Genomic DNA, 23,744 nt, shown 5'->3' on the forward strand with positions numbered 1-23,744 from the left:
AACATAACAACCTCTTAAACTGAACACTTACCGGCTGTTGATGGGCACATGGGGATTTTCCCCTTTTCCAAAGATTGAGTTTCAGCCAAGCCCAACAGTTCATCACGCTGTGTGGGAAGTGAAGGTTGGAGAGACTGACGGATTCACTCGAGACCGCTGAAGGTGTGGTGCAGCCTTTCCTCATCCACAATTGCAACTCTTGTCTTATGCGTGTAAAATGATTCAGAGAATGTCTCAGCCCATTCATCAGTTCTCCCATGAGTCTGGATCTGTGTAGGAGGCCGCTGGTGCTCAGCGAAACGCCTCACCCCTGTCTGATCCTGTTTGTTGGTTTGTCAGCAGGATGACGCAAAAGCTACTGAACAGATTTCCACAAAACTCGGTCGGTTGAATGGTGGGAACGACTGGACACGGGCCAAGGGAGAACCCATTCAGTATTGGCATGGATAGAACAAAAGAGTGGAGTCAATATTTTCAGTGTATGGACGTTTTGCGTGAAATCTGTTGCGGATTGATTACATTTAGTGAAATTCTTAGGCCTTGGGGGAATATGCATGCTTAAAACTTCCCATTCAATCTTATGGATTACACAGTCAACTTTAATACTCCTTCAGTGTGTGTGCAGCTGCTCACTGGAGACACTTCTTCCAGGACAAAGTGACACAGAGCCAAAGAGGAAGGTTTTTCGTTTTCCGCTTCGACATCTGTGTGCTTCAGAGGAAATTGGTGCTTGTACCCAGATCACATCCTCCAACTTTCTGCTCTGCCTCCATTTCACACGTTTTGTCTTATCTGTGGTGTCCAGGAAGTCAAGAAAACTCTGAGCAGCAGACTTGATTTCAAGAAATTTTCCACTGTTCAAAAACACAAAGGCCTCTTATGTTCCTCAACAAAAACGAAATAATACACCCATTACACAGCTTATAAACTCTACCTGTGTCTCATTCAGGTTTCCAGACAGAGAAACATCCCTTCAGCTGTGTGTTTCTGTGGTTTCTAGTCTCTCACCACGACAGCAAGTTTCTGTGGCAGCGCAGGAAACGCTGTCTCCTCCTACTTTAATCGCTGAGGCGTCTGCTGCGTGCACATGCTAGCACTTGGCAGAGTCGAGCCGTTTGTTTTTCTTACTTCGCTTGTTGCAGCTGTGCTTTGGCGTTCAGCCTCCGTCTTGGATTCACCTTAAAGTGAGGTAAGGCGCGAGTGATCTGCAGTGGGCGGCTCCTGACCTCTCCATTGTTTTGTTTCCTTTTACAAATATGAAATTAAGCTCTAATCTACAGCTGCAGTGTTTCATTATGGCTTCAACCTCCTACCTCATTTATTTTAGAAAAACTTCTCTTGTGCGCAAACATGAGGTCATGGCTGGTGGAAATTTGTGCAACATACGGAGGAAGACGTGTCTGTTCCTGATTGATTTAATAGTGAGTTTAATAGTGAGTGTTTTCTTTGAAGGAAAAATGACACTCAGGGGAAAGTTTAGTTTGTTATTTCATGTTTCTTCGTGAAAGTGTCTACTTTCTGCCATTATCTTGTGTTTTTTTGTGGCCTGTAAATGATCACCTCACTGGTGTCGTCTTGAACGAAGGCGAGTGTGCAAAGATGTGAACTTTGTCTCTGATACACCCTGTTTCACACAGGAAATCAACCTCTCACATCAGTGCCTCCAGGCGTCTCCACTGTGAACTCGGCTTTTCCTTTTGACTAAACTCCTCTTTTCTCTTCTTCTTTTTGTCCCTTGGCTCCGTGTCCCTCAGGGTCAGAGGTCAGCCTGAGCCACAGCAACATGTCTGAGTCCGCCAAGGCCCACCACCCCGGGCCGCCGGTCAAGGGGGAGAAGAGCCAGTGCAGCGACTTCAGCTACGTGGGCATCGATGCCATCCTGGAGCAGATGAGGAGGAAGGCCATGAAGCAGGGTTTCGAGTTTAACATCATGATTGTGGGTGAGTGTCACGTGCACTTCTACGACTTTTAACAGAGAAGGTCTCATCGGTTTGATTGCTCAGCTGCAGGATCGGTCAAGAGAGGTGTAAGCTGTTTTAATTTATAACCGTTTCTCAAATTCGTGACAGTTAGTAAGTGTGTCTCGAATCAGTGTCGACACATTTGTAATATGCAGCCATAACTAGGATTTGTCGAAGGTGGCACGGTGCGTCAGTGGTTAGCACTCACCTCACAGGAAAACGGTTCATGATTCAAGTTCCGGTCTCTGGGCCTTCGATCGAGCTGCGTGCTCTCCCCGTGTCTGTGAGGGGTTTCTCTGACTTCCTCCCACAGTCTAAAGACATGCAGATTGGGGTTAGGTTAATCTGACACTCTAAATTGGCCGTATATGGGAATGTGAGTTTGGCTTTCTATGTGCGAACTGTCCAGGGTGTACACCACCTCCAATGTCCGCTGGGATTGGCTCAAATACCCCCCCCCCCATCCACGACCCTCAAAGGATTATGGATGGAGAGAATTCACCATGTGATCTTATAAGAACTTCACTAAACCATCTTCCTGCTGTAGTTGCCATGATGAGATTCTAGCGGTGAAATAAATTGTTTTAGCCCATATATGGCTGATGTAAAATCATTGCATGTATAAACACATCGTTGCTATGACAACAGGAACTCACCCCGCTGTATGAATCCAAGTTAACATCTGTGGTATGATGTAAAGATTACCTGTTCGCCTCTCTTCCTGCTTCGACGCTGAGCTTGACATTGAGCTTAATTGTTAAAAAAACTCGAATTCATGTTACAACAACACAAACTGCAGAGCAAAGCAAGTAACAACCATCTGACAGTGCTCTGCAGGAAGACATCGCACAGTCAGCAGCAAATACAAACTATACATCTTGGCAGGATCTCACACATACACATTGTTTTGTCTGACCTAAAAAATACACTTTCCACTTTTTCTTAATGATATTTACCATGATACTTCTCCTTTGCTGCGATGCACTCATAAAAGGCAAAGAAATATATGTTTGGTTCTACTTCAGTTGTTGTTTGAAGGGTCAGTCAGCACGAGCTTTCATCAACGAGCTCTTTTCTTTGTATCCACGATGTGACAGACCCACACATACACACAAATGCACACACTTGAGTGAATAAAAGGAGGCTGTCAGATTGGGAAAGTGGCATAATGGTGGCAATTACTCCGAAGCCGAAGCGCACGCTCCAGAGGGAGCACTCACACACCTCCTTAGAGAACTGCAACACACCGCCAATTAGTTGCCATCGTCAGACACGCACACACACACGCACACACACACACATGCACACCTCCACGAAGGCATCTCTGTTCTCACATGCTGGCCGCTCGTCTGAAAGAAAAAACAAATCTATGCACATACATTCCTCAGAGAAGGGAATGTCAACATTTATTTTGGTCACACGCTGAGATATAGCACCTCAGAAAATCCTGATTTTAGATTTGTAATTTGTTCCTAATTAGAAGTTGTTTATTTACATTGGAATGAAGGTAGTTACTGCATAATTCATTCCCTGCAGGTCACTTCTTTATGCACACAGTGAGATGGCACATTTCCAAGGAGATGTTTTCGCAACATGCCTAATGTGGATTTGTGACCTCAACCACAGAGGTTATGTTTTTACCCCTGTTTGTTTGTTTGTCAGCAGGATTACACCATAAACTACAAAACTTGATGGAAAGGTGCAGAATTGGTCAGGAACAAATCGATCTAAGTTTAGTCGCAGATCTGGATCAGAAGGCGAATCTAGGAATTTATTCTCAATATTCCGCATTGAAGAATTCATGCATCTTGATGGAAACGTGACAGATTGATTGAATTTAAGGAGACTGTGGGCCTTGGTGGAGGTATGCGCTGTACTGAGTGCTGTTCTCATTGCACACGGTCTGATCGTGGATACAACATGACTCACCAGATGTTTATTTGTGGGAACAAACAAAGTAAGAACTCTTTAATCTTTCTCACATGTGTGTCTCAGATTATCTTCGTTATTGCAGGCACAGCTCACGTTGACGTGACATGTATCCACTTGTAGCGCTCCGACCCCTTAAGGATGAGGTGAAACTTGTCTCATCAGATGATACATAAAACTGTTGTGAAATAACACTCTGACACTTCGTGGACTGGAGTGGAACACATAAAACTTTACAATGGAGGAAAAGAATGATGGGTTTAAATTGGAATTAGGTCATATTTGATCGCCAGAGGGAACTTTGACACACAACATGTTGTGATTACAAATACTTGGCTCACACATCATTGGAGTCATATTTCAGAATGTAGGGCCAGTGCTGACTGCTGCTTTTTCTGCTTGATACAAACGAATCAATCTGGTTAATCACATTTTGAAAGATTTGAGATATTGTAGAGGAGTTAAAAAAAAATGCTCTGCAGTTAGACTCCTTTTACCTGCTCTAGGCTTCATTTGACCTCACCTTGTTTCTCATCTAATGAGGTTAAGAGATAAAAAAAAAAAAAATAGAATGTCAGGGTAGGAACATGACCTTTAAGCACCTTCTGAGATTATAATAAAGTTTCTGTCGGCTAACTGAGTTATCACTTGGCCGGCTCTTGAGGACGTGAAAGGTTAGAGCAGCTGCGGTCTTGGCCCTGTCCCTCGTGGTGTCCTCCATGAGATGCATTTGCCTAATCCCTGCCCTCGGCCCTGTGACCTTTTGATTTGCACCATGCAGAGAGGGCAGCAGGGGTGTCTCAGTGTGTGTGTGTGTTGGTGTGAGACAAAATGTGTGGGTGTGGGTAAATGCACAGGACTGAGACGACTGCATGTGGAGTTTTCTGACAGAGGAGAGAGTGAGAGTAATGGGAAAACCCTCCTGGTTGTCACTGAGGTCCCGGCAGTTTGGATTCTCTCCACACGCCACAGTGGATGCCAACAGGTTCTGTGAACAGACGGCCGGAGGGTGTCGCTTTCCTATGAAAAATATGAAATCACAAATAATTACATATCTAAAAAGTGTTTTCAAAACACAAAAATCTAACCCAGATTTAATTTTACTGCTCTTTTTCATTTACAACAACTGATCCATATGGAAATTAGTGCAGTAAAGCACAGCATGTGTTTCCAGTGTAAAATAAACAATGCTACTTACTAATCATAATGTATTCTTAAACACCACCAGAGATGTGTGATGCAGAGACACCAATACGTAACAAGTGCATAGCCTTTACGTTAGTAATGTATGAAACAGGTTATTTTAAATATTTTATTTTCAAGTACATGAAGGGCTGAATAAAAACACGGGTCATTATCAAGAAAATACACTTCAATACATCATTTCTACTACAGTAGATGGTTCTATTTGTGTGCTCCTGTCTGCTTTGTTGAGAACAAAAGGAAGGAAAGGGCGAGAGCAGAGAGTCCTGAGGTGATTTAAGAAGTAGACTGCAGATCTGACTCAAGGGAGTTCACCACCTGCTGGTTTCATTTATGTGATGCATCTTCAAATTGTTAAACGTGTGTGTGTGTGTGTGTGTGTGTGTGTGTGTGTGTGTGGTCTATAGAGTACATCTGGCCTCTTGACCTCCACAGCTTGCTCGTCTGACCCTGCAGCCTCCCTGCTACACACGCAGTCTATTAACTCACAAACACACTCGCCACAAAATCCAGACAGTACAAACATTCCCACAAATAAATTCAATCTCACTCTTTTGTTGGGAAAACCCGAAAATAAACTTGTGTGTGTTTTGAATTGAATGAGGCTTTTGGCTTTAAATAACTTTGCCCTTGTGACTGTCTTGGGTTGAAACCAGCAGTGAATGTGATCCCAGTATCTCTAACTCGTGTGTGTGTGTGTGTGTTTTTTTTTTGTTCAGGGCAAAGTGGCCTGGGGAAGTCCACTCTGATGAACACCCTGTTCAAATCCAAGGTGAGCCGTAAATCTGTTCAGCCCAGCCCAGAGGAGAGGATCCCCAAGACCATCGAGATCAAGTCCGTCAGTCACGGTCGGTCAAAGCTCACGTCCAGTAGCCTGCAGCTTAAATCACTTCCCTGCTGCTTTATCGTACTCCTGATGTTTTGCTCTCTCTATGGATATGTGTGTGTGTGTGTGTACTAATGAAACATCACCTCTTGGTCCAGATGTTGAGGAGAAAGGAGTGAGGATGAAGCTGACCGTGATCGACACTCCGGGCTTTGGAGATCAGATCAACAATGAAAACTGGTGAGTTACGTTAAAGTTACTTAATCTCAAGGCAAATTTGCACAAACATATTGACGATGAAAACCTCTTTTTCACGCTACAGTTCTATGATTTAGTTTTCATCTCAAATAACATATTTAAGTGTGCAGCATCTCTTTAATTGTTATCATCATTATGTATCAGTATACTTTCACCTACTGCCATGTTTTCAATGATTGTCGTTGTACCTTCGTCCCTAACGTGTGTTTCCTTGGTCAGCTGGCAGCCCATCATGAAGTTCATCAACGACCAGTATGAAGCCTACCTGCAGGAGGAGATCAACATCAACAGGAAGAAGAGGATCCCCGACTCCAGGGTGCACTGCTGCATATACTTCATACCTCCCACAGGCCACTGGTAAGATAACATATCAAAGAGACCTGCAGCCCCCCCCCCCCCCCCCCCTCTTTCGTTTCTCTCGGTCTCTCCCACACAGATGAATCAAGCCTTCTGGGAAATCTCTCCTCCTGACCTATTGTCTTTCCACAGGTCTTGTAACTTTGTCTTTCTCCAGCTCTTTCCTTTTTTCTGTCTCCGGTGACCACATGTGGAACTCATTCTCTCCTCTCAGTCACTGTAAAGTATCACTTGAGGAGTCGGGTTACGCAAAGAAATTGAATCCTAAAGGTCTCAGAGCTGAGAGCGGTGGAGAGATGGTAAACAAGGATCAGGATGTGAACAGTACCTTATATGGAATAGATGAAATATAGTAGTTTAGCTGATTAAAGGTTTATCGATCAGTGTCTTCACATTTAAAATGTACAAAGTAATTTGATTTTGAGATTTTCTACCTCGCCAGAATCTCCCTGTTGCCCTAATTTGTCGTATCGCTGAGCCTAAAAGTGTTTTTCTTCTGATTTGGAACTTGGACAAGCTGCTTCATGAGCGGTCTGTTTCTGATTATTGTTTAATCTTGTGAAGAGTGACTTCTCATCTGGAACATGTTTACTTTTGTTAAACAGACGATTGGAACAGATCTATCAAATCCAGTTTTTGCTGGGATCCATCATGACCGTGACCACACACGAGCACATTTCAGAAAAAGATTCTGGAAAACGTACACACATGCAACACACAATACAACCATACCACGCTCAGTGTAACAGTAACCGTAACCGCTGGGGTAATTTTTGCAGGAGTCTTATGTCTGAGTGAATTAAATGAAGAAAGCTTTAGTAGAACTAAAACCAGTCCAGTCCAGAGTGACCTGGCAGTGTCTTGACGAAGCACATGTCTCCTGTTAAACAACCAGGTGGAGGTTGTTTGCCTCGCTTGCTTGATGTTTGCTTCGGCTTCACTTTGCTAATACTGACATGATACGGACCACATTTCTCCTGCTGCTTTGTCGGTGATTAGGGTCCGTCTTTTTCTCCCCTCTCTGTAATTAGTTTGATTCAGCTGCGGTGAGTGGTGTGTCCTTGTATGCACCGGGGGTCAAGGAGGACACGCTGCAGCTAATGCAGGCAAACATCCAGGCCCCGGGTGTTTGTGGTCGATAGCAGCGTCCCGATAGGGGAACTGTGTTGTACACAAGTAGATGAAAGAACACAAAACACTCATGTGCACCAACTGTAAACACGCACCAATTTTCAAATTAACTGACTGCATATCTCAGTGACGGCTGCATCCACTGCTGCTTCATATTTCAGTGCACTGGCAACTCAACAGTTGTCCACTTGAGCCTCCTGCCTGTGAGTGGGGGATGACATGTGGGTGGGTGGGTGGGTGTGCACCCCACTGTTTGACATACCCCCTCATCATCTGCTCATGTCACCACAGCTGCTGCTGCAGAGAATGTGTGTGTGTATGTGTTCATGTAAACCTGTGCAGGGAGTGGACTGCACTGGGCAGTGGACATGCTAACACTGGTAAAACCACCCTGAATGTGTTTGTGTGTTATCTTGCCTGCAGCAGCCACTCGAAATGGCTCCTCCTTTGTGAAATGTCCCGAAAGTGTCCACATACACACACAGACACACACACACACACAGTCATTCACACATAAATGCACAATGCACATAAATGCACTCTTATGTGACAAACAGAACATCTGTCAGGAAGTGGTGTCTTCCTTAGAGTCAACCAGAGAGTTGACAGCAGGAAAACACAGGAGACATCTGTTTGGGCTGGTTCAACCTGGCATACACTTGAATAGGGTTAATTCATAGACTGTGTAAAAAGAGACGAAACTGCTGAAACTTCCTCCGAGGATCAAGAAAATTCAACCAAAATATGGCGGATACGAACTCTGCCATTTTGCGCAGTTAATAACCTGTACTGTACCCAGCTGTCTATCTTTATATAAAGTCTATAAGTTAAATAGACAGATGCCAGTATGTGATGAATTGGGAACCTGACTCTTTTGTAGATGCCTCTGATTTTCTGTACAACAGAAAAAAATTAGTTTGATCCTTAAAAAAAAACGAAAGCATAATAACTCTACTGTTGGTAATACATACTTCCACAAATTTTTTTCTGGGTCATGAGGAAAAAAAGCATTGGAGAAATATTAGGAAACTCTTCTTTTCCTTTTTCATTTCATACAATAACACCAGTTGAAGCTTTAAATTGGGGTCTAATGCAAAACAGCCTCTGGATTCCTCCCTCAGAACTCCCCTGGTACCTCTCTAAGTTTTTTTTTCTTTGTCTTGTTTGAAACATCTCAAATACCAGTTGCTTTGAAGCTGCCTCTGTGGTTTCAGATAGACGAACCGTGCTCATGAAGCAGAACTCAGTCTTGGCATCAGCAGACGTTTCCGATAATGGCGGAGTCGGCCGCAGTATTTCCCTCCGGGTAGTCTCGTTACTACCTCATTTAACGTTTTCTTCCTGAGAAGAAGGAGGCTGCTCTTTGACTCTAGTCGCTGGTTTCTTATCCCTCACTAAAACAGAGCAGACGATAGAACTTCAACTTGTGTAAACATGACTGCTCTTTATCGACATATATAGGGCGATGAATGCATGCAGGCAGGCGTGTAAGTGTAAATGTGTGCATGCGTGCATACATCCATATTTATTGTCTGTACAACATATGTGAGTGTGAGGATACATGTGCACACGACGTGTTTGCTCAGTCATGCATATGGCACAGCACGCATTTCTCTACTCTTGCATCTTCGCATGCAGTCATGTAATTTATGTTTTACAAACATTCACACGGAGAGATTATCGACCTCTGGACCTTTCTCTGACCCCTGCTCTCTCCCTCTCTGCATGACTCATGACCGTCATCCACTCAGCATGAAAGATGCATAAAATGTAATGCTCTGTATTTTCCTTATTTCGGCTTGAGCGCATCACTTTACGCTGTCCTGTTTGTTCTCTCTCTTCTCTCGCTCTATGTATCACATGCTCCCTTCTGTTTCATCTTGTGCTCATGGTGATATGGCTGTCACTCACAGTGTGGGGGGAGAGAGAGAGAGCGCCAGCCAGGCATCTCCTGCAGCTGCTCCTGGCTCTTTGAACCAGGCTGGCCTGGTTTGGGCTGGGACTAATTGGAGGGCATGAGCAAGACAGCATGAGGGGGGAATGTGTCTGGAGGAGCAGCTAGAGGCAACATTGACACAGAAAAAAAAAAGAAGGGGGATCAGAGAAAAACGGAGAAGAGAAGAACAGTGTAGACTGATACAAGAACAGTGATTGTCGGTGGTTCACAGACATGTAACAGGAAAAACATGCAGAGATTATACTATACCAAGTTTGTGTTTAAGTCAAGCAAAAGCAGAATTTCAAGGCCAAATCTGAGACAGTAAACAAAGACCAAATGTTTTATGCATCAACCTTTATAATGAATGTACAAGCTCTCCTACCGTCACTCAAATGTCACCTGGGAGATTAACATATGTTAATGTAATAGGATGTGGGTCCATATTAGAACAAGGGTGAGCTGAATGTATCACAGTAGAGCATGATCATCCCCTAGTGGTTTCTCTCCTCCATTGCATTCACATCATAGAAATACGCAAGCTCTAAAGCAGTGGCTCTCCAATGGGGGTCCGCAGATTCCAGGGGCCGCTACGCCAGGGGGTCCGAGAACAGTTTCCACATTCATCCATGAATATGAGCAAAAGAGTATTCTCTGTTGACATGGTGAAAATATATTTTATACACACTTATATTTTTCTAGACATTTCTCTTGTTGTTCTAACTAGTAACTGAGTAGAAGTGTAAAAAAAGGATATGTTAAATTATTCCAAGGGAAATACACAAGAGGGTCCCTGGAATATTTTATGTCTTTGCTGAGGAAAAAAATTGGTGTGCAATAAAAAATATTCTTTGAGTGCCAGAGGAGAAGGCTGCGTTTTTTTGTATCCATTCTGGATTTAGCATCATCACTCTGGAATGAAAAGAGAAAACATTTACAAACGAGTAACTCTTTGAGCAGAAATTCTATGAATTTGCATTGTTGTAATTTGAAATATTTCCCTCTTTGTCACTGGCCGCTTCCTCCTTCAGATTTAATCTCGTCATATGAGCAACGGACACAGCTGTAGGTTCATACATGAAATTAAAGTTGTACTCTGTGGTCTCTCTCCTCTCCCACAGTCTCCGGCCTCTGGATGTGGAGTTCATGAGGCGCCTCAGCAAGGTGGTCAACATCGTCCCCGTCATCGCCAAGGCCGACACGCTCACCCTGGAGGAGAGGGACGACTTTAAACAGACGGTGAGTGCTGCCAGGAACCATAAACAAAACCTGGCTGGGTACAAGCCCCACACTGTGCATTAGAAAGTCCAGACAGAAGCATATAAGAACAATTTGTTCACAAGCATTTATCTACTGAGCAGCTCCTAAGTCTGGCCCATTATGAGAAGTGGGAACCTTTGCCCAGTTATCGTCAGAGCTGGCAGATCTTTAACTACTGGTGAATGAATGGATGATCGTACGAGTCAGTCAAGTACAGAGAGGTGGACACTGAAACAAAACATGACCTCTATGAAACATGAGCAGAATTTAAAAAAGGTAGAAGGAATGTTTGAATATTGATCAGTTGATGGTTCAGTTGATCCACCACATTAGTCGAGACTGAAATATCTCAACCAATATTTGATGTTTTGGTGGTTTCCAGGTGTTGAAGCCTAATGACTTTATCCATGGGCTTTTGAGGTCGATATGTTTTTAGTGAGATGCGTTATAGACATATACAGTTTCGGTTTTCCTTTCCTCTAGAGTTATGTAGGTTGTCTGTGTATGAAAAGATCTCAGTTAAAAAGCCCAGTCCAGATCATGTCCACCACAGAAAACACTGATCCTGAATCTCCTGAAACCAAGGAGCATCAGCTGTATGACTGACACGTCCTGGCAGTCGTGAAATCACAATTCAGCCCTTTATGCATAATGCACATCTAGCGGCTGGTTTGGCTCGCCAGCTTATAAAGCCAATTAAGCTCACGGTCACACACTGGAATGCAAAGCGAATATCGTCGGTCAAAGATCACAAATGATATGATTTGCCTCGTTTAATTCTCCAATTCGCCTCAGATGGTTTGCCACTAATACATTAGTGTATATGTGAGTAAACTGTAAAGTGAGAGAGGAGGTCGACATTTCCTCCACACGCTGGAAGCAGTTGACCAATCCCACACCAGAGGGGGCCAGCCGACCAATCAGAGTGGTCTCGGCTTTATAAGGGGGCCTTAAAGAGACAGAAGCTAAAACCAAGCGTTTCAGACAGAGGCTTAAAAGAGGAGCTGCAGCAATGGACACTATGAGGAAGCATGTAAACCTTTTCAAGTAATAACCCATTTCAAACAGGATGGCTATGAATATCTGTCATTAAATAACTTTTCAGATGTATTTATAGATCGCAATGCACATTGGTACAAACTTTATTGATCAGCTGATTTTGACTACCCTCTGGAAAATTGTTCATTTCTTCACTTGTATTGAGACTCCTCAGGAAGTCCTCCACTGTTACCTCACAGCCACCAGCTCCTTCTCACGCCTTCCCCTGCCTGCACAGAGCCTTGCTCCAGCTGGCTGGAGTCTTAAACCACCTCAGTGTGTTTCTGTCGGATAATTCTCGGTCCTCAGGAGGCACACAGCCACCTGCCCTCCTCCATCATTTCCTTTATCTCTCCGTTTCTCCTTCCAAGACTACGGACTTCCCTAACAGCTTTATTCATTGTACAGAGGTATTGAGGCACCATGGGTGTCTTGGCTAACACGTTCCCCCTGTTGCCTGTGACACCGTCCAATAAGAATAAAGCCGGGACTGGAGCCGGCCCTGGCAGTGAAAGGAAGCCGCAGGGCTTGTAGCTGAATTGTTTTGGTTGGCCGCACATGCTCTATATGACCCTGAAGATTATTGACTAAAAGTCTTTTGTGCCAAATGTTCTTTTTTCCCCCATTTTCCCTTCAGCAACTTGACATGCAAACAGAATGAGAGTTTTTTTTTCTTCTTTTCTTTTTTATTAAATGCTGGGCCTCAGTATGTCCAGCTGTGAGTGTCTGGTAGAATTTCCCTCTAACCAGCAGTTGATGTGGCCTCTTTGTAGAATTGTACTTGGTTTGCATCCTTTAATGTAGCCCTGAGAAAGCTTCCAAGGATAAACAATGAAATGTTTGATCAACGACCAAGTGGAAATTGTCAGAGTTGTAATTGTGGGTTAGAACAGTCATTCATTAAATGGACATTTCTCCAAGAGGCTTGTCCGTCTATTTTATATTTTTATGAGTCAGAGCCCAAGTTTCAGTCGTTATAAAGACATGCAGAGAATTTGCTGTGGCCATTTTATAAACCTTACCTCTGTTTGGATATCAAGGTTTCTTCTAATAGCGGTTGACCTCCATTGTTAACTCCTACATGTTTATTAGCGGTGGTGGAGGAAACTCTTGAAATCTACTTTTCTACTTGAGTAAAAGTAAGTATTTTACTTTCAAAATATACTTAAGGCAATAAAAGTACAAATATTTGCAGAGTGTATCTGATTCCCTAATGCAGCCATCTCCTGCATCATTATGGCTGAGGCTTGGCCTCTTTCAAATCCATATAACACGTTTCCTCTTTACCATCCATGATGCTTCAGTACCACAGAAAGGTGAATTCAATACATTCCCCCAATTTGCGTAAAAATATGTAATCGAGTATTTAATGAAGTTCCCTGGTGGGTCAGAGCAGCTTCTATTCAAGTATGTGGCTCAAACCTCAAAACTGTATGTAAACAGGTTTCAATCCAAGCATTGTGTGTGTGTGTGTGTGTGTGTGTGTGTTCGTGTGTCTAATTGACTTGATTATTAGCTGCTGAGATGACAGATGAAGGATTTAGAGCATACTGACCTGATTTACCTCTTGTCAATCTGCGTCTCTGCTCTCTTTCTGGAAATCTATTTGTGGAGCCAGTTGGACTTGATGTTTCTTTGTCCTACTGTGTTCAGATTAGAGAAGAACTACGAGCCAATGGCATCGACGTTTACCCTCAGAAAGAGTTTGACGAGGACGCAGAAGACAGGATCATCAATGACAAAATCAGGGTAAGTTAACACACGGTACAACAGCCACAGTATCAGAACATCCTCCTGTGGCTCAAGCACTTCACAAGGTTATCACACATTTTATATGTTCACGTTTAAGCCTTTGATATCTAGAATTCTTTAATTGAATCTCTTACGTTCGGTTTTCATCTGAAGAAATCAATCACAGCATCTTGTTGTAGTGAAAAACAAATCCCCAGTTACACTTCAATGACCGTGTGTGTGTTTGTGTGTGTGTGTGTGTCCACTCAACAGGAAATGATCCCTTTTGCTGTTGTGGGCAGTGACCAGGAGTACCAGGTGAACGGGAAGAGGATCCTGGGCAGGAAAACAAAATGGGGCACCATAGAAGGTAATAAAATATTTTCTAATATGCAAACACACACACAACCACACACAGCTTGTTCTTCTAAAAAGGCAATAGAGAATGAGTCAGCAGGCAGAATAATGTACGTTTCCTGAGGCTCTGAATCCATGTTCACCCTGTTCACACCTGTTCTCCACCACCAGCATCAGTTGAAAATTAATTTGACTGACATTTATTGTTATATAAATATATGACAGATTGGCCTAGTTAAAATAATGTCCATCTGTGTAGTTGAGTTTAGTCAAACATTGAAGAACGGCTCATTTACCGCACTCACACCTGGTTCACACCTGGTCCATTTACACTATGCCAAGACCATCTGACTTTATAACATTGACTGATGATTTAATTTGACCTGATCTATTGAGGACATGTACACATCTTGCCCACAACAACAAAGACAAAAATGTGTTCATATTGTCAGTGTCTTTGGAGCATGTGTAAAGTTGCAGCTTTGAAACGTGGCCAGCTGGTTGAACCGTCTGTTGTTAGACAAACAGGCGTTGTGTTTACACGCGTCTCTGGGTCTGTAACCGGGGAGATGTACGACACAGGAGGAAGGGATTTACAGGGACTTTCTGTGTCCAGAGGGGATAACAGGCAGAAACATGGCATGCATTCACACACACACACACACACACACACACACACACACACACACACACACACACACGCTTGCAGTAACTTTGATACAGTTTACATTTGTTGGCAAGTGCAGCAGGATTCCTTCTTATCAATTGAGTGTCCTTACCCCACCCACCCACGAGCGTGTGTGTGTGTGAGAGCGTAAAAGAGAGATACAGCTGAAGGAGGTCTGAACAAAGGACTAAAAGTGTTAAACAAAGAGTCTCCTTCCCACAATGCATTTCAGTACAACCCTTTATGGTGTATAATGAACTCCAGTCCATTGACTGAATTGACTGAAAATATCAATAATTTATCAAAAAAAACAATCATTGATTAATTCATCTGTTAATAAGCAGGATTATGCCAAAGCTACTGGATGGATTTCCACAACACTTGGTGAATGGATGCGGTGCGGCTCAGGGAAGAACCCATTCAATTTGTGTGTGGATCCAGATCAGGGGGCTGGTCACAGATTTTTTTCACTTTCTTCAACATTGCTTAATAGGTCCTTTTGCAAGCTTTCCCCTTTTCCCAGGGAATATTTAATGGATCTTGATCTGGCTCATTATTGAACTGATATGTATGAATGTGTGAAATTTGGTACAGCTTGAATGAATAATAAGAGACTGTTAGCCCTTGGTGGACATTGTAGTTACTTTGGAACTAGGACTAGACATGTTGCTTTTCTGTTCTATTTGTGATCTTGTTCTTTGTTGGTTACAACATCCTGGACTGCAGGATCCTTACGCTATGTCCATGTAGCAATTCTCATAATTGTAAATATATGATACATCACTTAAGGAATTTTCACAATTTTAACTCAAGCTGAAATATTAGATGAGCTTCTTAAACTTTTAAAATCCTCAACTGTTTGAAAAACATTAGAAATTCTTGTAGTTTAAGGTGGAACAAGGCACTTTTCCTTCCTAAAGACATGACATTTCTAAGGCTGCACAGTAGCCACTCTCTCAGCAAGCATTTTGAAATGAACTGCACGAAGCAGCAGGAAGGCAGAGGTGACGTGCACGTACTGCGGGACAAATGCCGTCTGGAAGAACAATCTCGGCTCTAGTGAAGGCGAGCAGCAGGTGAGAGGGAACGAGAGAAAGCAGGAGAGCGGGAGCCGCTGGGCTGCCGCTCTGTCGGCTCCGACATCATAAATTAGGCCTCAGAGGAGAAACCAGAAGTTAAGTCTCTCTAAGTGGAGAAGAAACCGTTTTTCATGGGTTGAAGGGACAATTTGAGATGAAAGTGTGGGAGGCGTGCTTTAAATGTATATATTGTACTTATATATAAAGACGTCCTGCTCGGGAGTAGAAAGTGGAGATACCAGCAGAGCAGCTCGTTACAAGTTAGTAATGTGCTCCCCCGACGCCACTAATCAGCACTCGCAGACGCAGCAGTCATTCCACTCTCTTCCTTTCAAAGAGAATTTAATTTCCTGCCCCTGGATTTCAAAGCTTTACATAAATAGCACCCTCCTTTTTTTTCATTTACACTCTTGACATAATCTATAATTCAAACATGCGTTAGTTCTACTGGAGGCAGTGGCGGCTTGTCACGGGGAGTTTGTTAAAATGTCTCACTTAAAGTCGCCCCAGTACAGAGAGCGGGAGAGCTAAGATGTATTAAATTACTCAAAAGTGGAGAAGTGTGTTATCTTGGCTTAAAAGAAAATTGCCAGCGATGTCATGTTCGAGGATGTCCTTCATTTGACTTGTGAGCAACAACCCCACCTGGTGGCAGGTTATGGGATGCTTCCAAAGAGCGGGGTTTGAAGCATCATATTTATTTATCTAATTACTTCAGAGTATTGAATATGTATTAAATGTGTTGGACTAATGTTTCTTCTTCTTCTCTGTTCTTGCCCTCTTTACAGTTGAGAATATTGCACACTGTGAGTTTGCTTACCTGCGAGACCTCCTCATCAGGTGAGCTTCCACTGCTCGACTTTATGAATTCTATCATATATAAGGACGGGTGGTAGATCCGAAATCTCTCACCAAGTCTTGCCAACTTGTTAAAGTGAATTGGAAACAGCACTAAGACTCTACAAAGCTTCATATCCACACTGGAATCAATACAAATAGTTTTTATAGATAGGTTGATTGACAGACACTGTGTTTTGCTGTTTAAATGTCAATGTAAAGCTAAATGGTCAATGTATTACCTTAGTTCAAAATTAGCTTACATTTGTTTTGTTTAGTTTTTTCCTTTAGTTCACTTTTTATTTCACCATCTGCACTCGCATAATTCAGATTGTCTTCTATTGTCTTAGGTCCTGTATGGTATCGTCTTATAGGTTTATATTTTAAATATTGCACTTTAATTAGTATAGTATGTACTATTATAATATTGTCTGTTATGTTTGATTGCACCTGTGGATAGGTGCTTATTTCACTGTACTCATTGAAGTAGAAGTTGATCTTTGCAATGTAAATAAATAAATCAGTACAGGGATAATTTCAGTAAAGTTGGGTCATATCTGTGTGAGGCAGTTTGCTTTCACGATTCACAAATAGCCTTTTTGAGGACAAGTAGTTAAATGCACACAGAGCAGGATTACAAATGTATATTAAAGATCTGGGGTCTGCCTTGATGGAACTGACTTTGAGAACCCTACTTACCGGTGGTGTAATGACGTCTCCTTTCTTTCAGGACGCACATGCAGAATATCAAAGACATCACAGGCAGCATCCACTACGAGACGTATCGCGTTCGCAGGTTAAATGAATCCAACGGCCATTTCACCTCTCTTCCCGCCGTCGAGCCAAAAACCAACGGCCTGCCCGCGGAGCAGCCGGCCGTCCTGCAGGCCAACGGAGTGGCCGCCCAGCACGGAGCCCTGTCCCACGAGATGTAGAGAGTCCCGTGTGGTGCCAAATTATGATTCAGGACACAACAGATACACACACACACACACACCAACACACACACATTTGTATCTGTTTACATAAACATACACACACACAAACATATACACACACACACACTCATGCTGTGAAGACCATTTTTGTTACATAGAAGGACTACCTAACCACAGCTTTTAATTTATCAGGAGGTTTCAAGACACATGACTCAGAGTAAATCCCAGCATTTTGCTTCTGTTGTGTTTTCCCAAAGTTACAATTTTGAGCAAAGTCACGTCTTCGCCGCAGATCCACATATTGTACCGCTTGTTTTCTTCTCCCCTCCTGCCTTTGACTTCCCTATGCAATCTACATTCAGGGTTTTTTACACTAAACCCTGAATGTTGTCAGGTCACAGATAGACTGAACCAAACTAAACACGTACAGTACATGTCTCAGTAGTCAGGATTGTGCGCTCGGTTTATTTTGTTAGCGCTTCCACTCATTGTCAGTGCAGCGGCCATGCAGGGAAAATGTGAGGGATGTAAGAGTGAAGTTGCAGGTACAAGATTTTGAATGGAATCAATCAGGATTATTGTGAAAGCTGAGGGGAAACCCCAATTCAAAATGAAGTACAGCTTGTGGGTTTTGATAAACGAGATTAGCTCTGAACTAGAAACAACTGTCGGCGCCACTGGCCTGCTCTACTTTGTGTTGTGGTGTAGAGTTTTGTATAGATACTAGGGTTAAGTATAGGGATATTATAGATTAGGTTTATAGTATTACGGAGGATATAAAGATATTGCGGACACCTCTGCACTGCAAAATAAACAAAAGAAAGCAATAGCAGTGTGGAGCAGCTGTCGGGGAGAGAAGCGAGTCGTCTCGTCATTATTCTGTTGTGTTATGATGTTTTTTAAATCCCTTTTATGCCAAACCATCCTGTCTCCTTCTATATAAAGACATTATTGTGTAACACAGTCATACCTTGCATTTTACATCGCTCATTTATTGTTGTGTTTTTATTGCTGTTGTTGTTCCTGGTCTAACATTATTGTATGCGATGGGGTTGTGGAGGAATATGTGCAACTGTCTTTTGTTTTCTGACTGTAAACCAAATAAAGTCATCAAAATCCTTTTTTTTCTGTTCTAAAGAGAACCACATGCAGTACATAGAGTTGTTTTATGAATAGGTATTTATGTGTAAGTTCAGTGTAATCAGCATAATTCAACTTCTCATTGTTGCAGGTCTTAAAACAGTGACGATCTTTTAGCTTTAGACAGTGTTTGTGTTCCTTTGCCTGCGCTCACACATTAAGTCGTACCATGTTGCATATAGGCTCCACTGTACTTGGTGCCCAAGGAGTTAACCTGCCCGTGAAGTAGTGTGTGCTTGTTCATTTAATATTAATAATTACGACAGTTAGAGCAGTTATATTTTACATTACGAGCGATTTTATCACAAGAGGAAGTTTCCTTTTCACCAACAGGAAGAATTTTTTCCAAACAATCTTGTATAACATCCAGACATTGACACGATGCCACTGTATTTGTAATGTGGAAACAAGAACTTGCATTCATCCATGCACACCGGATGTTTTATATAGAGGCCACGTCTGAATTCATAACATCCTCCTTATTTCCTGACAAACGTAAGTCAACAGTGTTTGTTTTGCGTGTTCGTGTCACATTCAAAAATATTTTCTGTACATGCAAAGAGAAGAGATGACCATTGTCCTTTATCCAGAGAAAGTTATTAGGTTCCACTTTGTTTACTGTTGTATAGTTCTTGCGTAATTTGTTATGGTATCATAGATCAAGGTCTCATCTTTGATATGCTATATCTCAAAGAATAAAGATTGATATTTTTATTGTTTAAAGTCAATTGTGTTTATTGTCATTATTATGCCGTGTTAAATCCAGGACATCATGAAGATATTTAATCACGTAACTCAATTTTCTCTATAACATGTTTTCTAATATCACTGTTATATACATGTACTCTTAAGTTTTTCGTGTCTACACTTTATCATCTGATACAAGTTCATGTACTTGAATGTTTAATGAGGTATTGTGTCTTTAATTAAGTAAGTTAAATGTCACTATAGCACATACCTCAAGTCCCAGCAGACTACATTTAAATTCACAAGATCCATTATTATGAGGGATCTGATATCAGTCAAATTTTGTCATTAAGATTCAAGAGATATTCCGTATCTTTTGGTTTATTGTCTCCTTTATACAGATCAGTGTCAACAATTTAAGGGATGGTTTTTTTTTTGGGCCCATGTCTCATCCTTCCACCAAGATCTTAGAAAATCTATTCAGCAGTTTTCCCACTTTTCTGCTGACAAACAAACTGTTTGTTACATTACTGCAGTAAATTTAGAACATCTCAGCAAGTGCTGACTAGTCATTTAGCCATTCTGATACCAAAAACCCACAGTACCTGCTTTTCACTTGATGTTAAACCGCAGTAAAAGCAGCGTAATTGTATGAAAAGTAAAGTACACTTTTTTAATTGTGTATATATATATATATATATGATATGCCCACCTGTGAATGTAGATTCTTTATGTTCATGTAAGGACACCTGCACTAGAAATACAAAGAGAGAAGAGCTCTTCCTTCTTCAGTTCAATCATAATGGTTTATTCAGACAGAACAAAACACGGAGTAAACCACGTCTCACACAACACAAACCCAACTGAGAGGAATGTGAATGTGCAGCTTTCACAGTCGCATCACACCCTGTTCACACAGCACCACTTTAACAGGGCCTCTCATTTACACCTCCCATCACACACTTCTCAACTAGGCTATTGATCGTAACGTGTTGACAGTGTTGTTTGTCCGAGGTCACCGTCACCCTCTCTCACGTTGTAGCTCCTGCTGCAGCTTTTCCTGCCACTGGTTTGAGACTCCGGCGGCATCGTGACAAATGAGACATTTGAAGCAGAGAGACGATGAAAGTTCCAGTAGAAATCATTCAGTCTCTGGAGCGCTCACCTCTAACGTTGACACCTCTATCTGTACAGTTTCATAAAGGTGAGTGATAATGACGTCTCTGACAGTGCTGGGACACGGTCAGCTCCTCTGGCTGGAACAGGTAGCGGCTTTAAGTGGCTGTGGTTGTTGTGAGTTATACCAAGAAGCTCCCATCTTCTACCAAAGTCTACCCTGCATTCTGATTTTACATCATAAGACACCAGGACAGATTCGTTCAGAAACCAGACAGGATTACCTCAAGGCACAAAGAGCGATTTGTCTGAGCCAAACTGAGCTTTCCGGGGGTTTGTGTTGAAATGGCAGATCTGAGATAACTGCAGGAGGGAAAAATCATTTCCAACATCCTTCTTCAAAACAGACAAATGACCTCTGATAAAAATTCCATAGATTGTGTTTGATTTATGGCAAATCTGTCATTTTGACGGGCCCTAGGGGAACATTACCCACCTTTGCTCTCATTTTGTTCAAGAACGTGATCACTAAAGGATTTATTCAAAGAGTTCTGTGCAAATACATTTCAGCTTATAGTCTAAAGGAAGGCTGATTTTTATAGATTATTTTATGAGGTATAATCTTGGAAAATAATCTCCATTGAAAACGTTAAGGTATCGTTTTTTAAAATTTGAGTATGTTGATTGACAGTCGGATCCATGGAATGAACCGTAATATATTGACTGAAATGTATGAAGATGTAATGAAAGTTTGAATATGTATAACAAATATATTTAAAAAGTACAATAAAAAAACAAAGGGAAAGCACAATACTCATCAATTCTCCCTTGTAAAATAAGACTTCTGGGGCTTTTATTTTGAAAGTTGCTTGCTGCGAGTACAACATCTTTCAGGGGCGGGCCTAACACGAGTCCATCCCTAAGTGGATGATTGGGAAAGTGTTGTATATATAGGACATGTGCTGCTCTGCTCTGTAAACAGGAATCCAAGGAGCAATGATCAGTTCAAGCCAGTGAAGCTCATGGAGTCAAGCATCGTCACTTTTTCGCATTTGATTTTCTTATACCTGGTTGCTGGTATTACTTCCACCAAGATGCAATCCCTGCAGCTATCTGCTTTATTCAACTTCTAAAATTATACATAATTAATGTTCTGTGGAACTTTATAGACACGTGAAGACATGAAGGCTTTATCGGATTGGAAAAGTGTGTGAATTAACAACACTGTTTTTCACTTTCCTTTCTTTGATTATCACAAGCCCACTTAACAAGCTGAATATAAATGATGATGAGCACAGAAGTGGACGACTGAGTTAACACAATCCTGGAAATTGCTTCGGTAAAACAACCATCCATCTAATTTGTGCATTTGTGCCATCTTGTATTATCCACAGCGTGTGAACAAATGTGTTAATGTGATACACCGCATTAGTCGCTCATATTGTGGAGTTAATTATTTTTCATTTTTAAGTAGTTACATTTATTATAGATGGGTTTCTTGTGGACCAACGGTGGGTGGGTGTGCATCCAGGTGGTGAAACCTCTTGGGTTGGAATCAACTTTTATTTCACAATGTGTGTTGACCCGATGATAAAATGTCGTTTCAGAGCTGGAGCTGTTTTCTTTTTCATACAATCAACACCGGCCGACAGCACCGGGGCAGAAAACCCATTTCCACATGTCATAAGAGCTTATCATTTTGATTATTCAGAAATAATGCAGCTAGAAACCCATGGAATTTCTGTTTGGATGTGGATTTGAATGCGACACACGCTTTCATTTTATACCTTTGTTTTTAAGCTACACACAATCATTGCCAGTTAACATGACGCATAATCCAGTGAGAAAGATAGCTACATCAAATGACAGCCCTGGTTAAAGTTAAAATAACACTATCAAGCTGTTTGCCTGCTGCTGTCCTAATGTGGTCCTTTCATTCATAACATTAACATGTATCCTGCTTTCTACTTCTCTATCCACTGACTGATTCCCAACCTCTAACACAGAATATCCAATAATTTCATTCAATTCATTGGCTCCAGCTTGGATTTATGTTCAATGTAGTCTCGATGTGTGACTTGATGAAAGTCTGTAAAGATTGAATAAATGTAGCAGGCAATCACAGCGTGCATCGAAAGGTAGTTCGGAATCATTTCTGTTCTAAAATCATTCAAACAACCAAAGCTAAAGGGGGGGGGGGGGGGGGGGGGCTGAACGTGACGAGCCTGGGGTGGCCTGTTGCTGTGTGCAGGTCAGACCCATTACTCGCTCAGCACTCATCTTTGTTTCTGACACATATGCTGACAGAAGTCACAGGAACAGAGGAAATGTCACCTGGGAGGCTTCAATCATGTTTTTGAGTTTCCTCCTGAGGATACAGTGTTCTTGCAGACAGCCAATCTTCAGCTCAGGGAGTGAGCCGTGCGTGTAGCAACACACTGTGAAACGCTGGAAGGTGTGAGTTAATCAGCCATCGAACAATATCGGCTACACGGTGTAATTTTACGTTACATCAGCTCAAACCGGGTAATTAAAGCATGGTGAAACGTATTCCTTACTCTCAGAAGGTGAGCGGCCGGTCAGCAGGCGGCCGGGCAGGGCTCCATGTTCAGGTGTAGTCTGGATGGAGTGGATCCGCGGGGCGTGGGAAGATTGGCGAGGTATGAGTGAGGGTGTTTTGTTATTTTTTCTTAAGGGGCTGGTTAATAAGTCACAGGCTTATAGCTTTTTCACTTGGATGAGAAAAATGTAAATGGCTCAGCTGTGGCTCTTCCCTCCACCACAGAGCTGCTTTAGATAGAAATGGATGCCAAATCTAACAGCAGGTAGATTATGAGTCTCAGCTGGATCACGTAGCCTAATACATCACTACACTACAGCCCGCCACCATATTGCTCTGTGGCGGCATGTTGCCAGTGTCTTCTGTCAGGAATACTGTGATTCAAAGTGCACTCGTGTTGGTAGAAAGCCAAGATACAGTATTTTGCCTTTTCCACTGTTGTGATGTTTTTGTCCGATGAAACTGAATTCCACATTATTATCAATCCGTGTATAAATTTACACCAAACATCCAAAGGGAAGATCAGCTTTCTTTGTTGTTTCACTGGCTCTAGTCGTTACCAGGCAGAATCCCTCCAGCCAGACAGCCAATGAGCCACCAGGCCAGCCAGACAACCAGACAGCCAACACTTGCAGTCAGCCAGTTCACCATCTGCGTGGTAAACCTTTTTCTTTTTTTTAAAGAGAGCCAACGCCTATCTGTGCTGGGGTGTCACAAGTTGTTAGTTGCATTT

The 23,744-nt window shown here is 42.2% G+C and overlaps 1 protein-coding gene across 6 annotated transcripts in view; it reads left to right on the top strand.

The window, feature by feature from the left end:
- Positions 1-19,376, top strand: part of septin9b (septin 9b) — a 73,244-nt gene extending 53,868 nt beyond the window's left edge. For 5 of the 6 annotated variants that reach the window (XM_062387132.1, XM_062387134.1, XM_062387131.1 and 2 more), the window contains 9 exons: positions 1,755-1,940; positions 5,813-5,941; positions 6,078-6,159; positions 6,397-6,534; positions 10,723-10,840; positions 13,553-13,648; positions 13,904-14,000; positions 16,522-16,573; positions 17,301-19,376. In XM_062387132.1, coding sequence (XP_062243116.1) covers positions 1,755-1,940; positions 5,813-5,941; positions 6,078-6,159; positions 6,397-6,534; positions 10,723-10,840; positions 13,553-13,648; positions 13,904-14,000; positions 16,522-16,573; positions 17,301-17,505 — 1,103 coding nt within the window. In that variant the 3' untranslated portion in view covers positions 17,506-19,376. Of the gene's footprint in view, positions 1-1,105; positions 1,190-1,754; positions 1,941-5,812; positions 5,942-6,077; positions 6,160-6,396; positions 6,535-10,722; positions 10,841-13,552; positions 13,649-13,903; positions 14,001-16,521; positions 16,574-17,300 lie in introns of those variants that run through there. The other variant, XM_062387137.1, reaches the window with a different exon arrangement.
- The last annotated feature ends 4,368 nt before the right edge of the window (positions 19,377-23,744 follow it).

The sequence above is a fragment of the Platichthys flesus genome, chromosome 5, assembly GCF_949316205.1.
Source record: "Platichthys flesus chromosome 5, fPlaFle2.1, whole genome shotgun sequence".
Lineage (NCBI taxonomy): Eukaryota > Metazoa > Chordata > Actinopteri > Pleuronectiformes > Pleuronectidae > Platichthys > Platichthys flesus.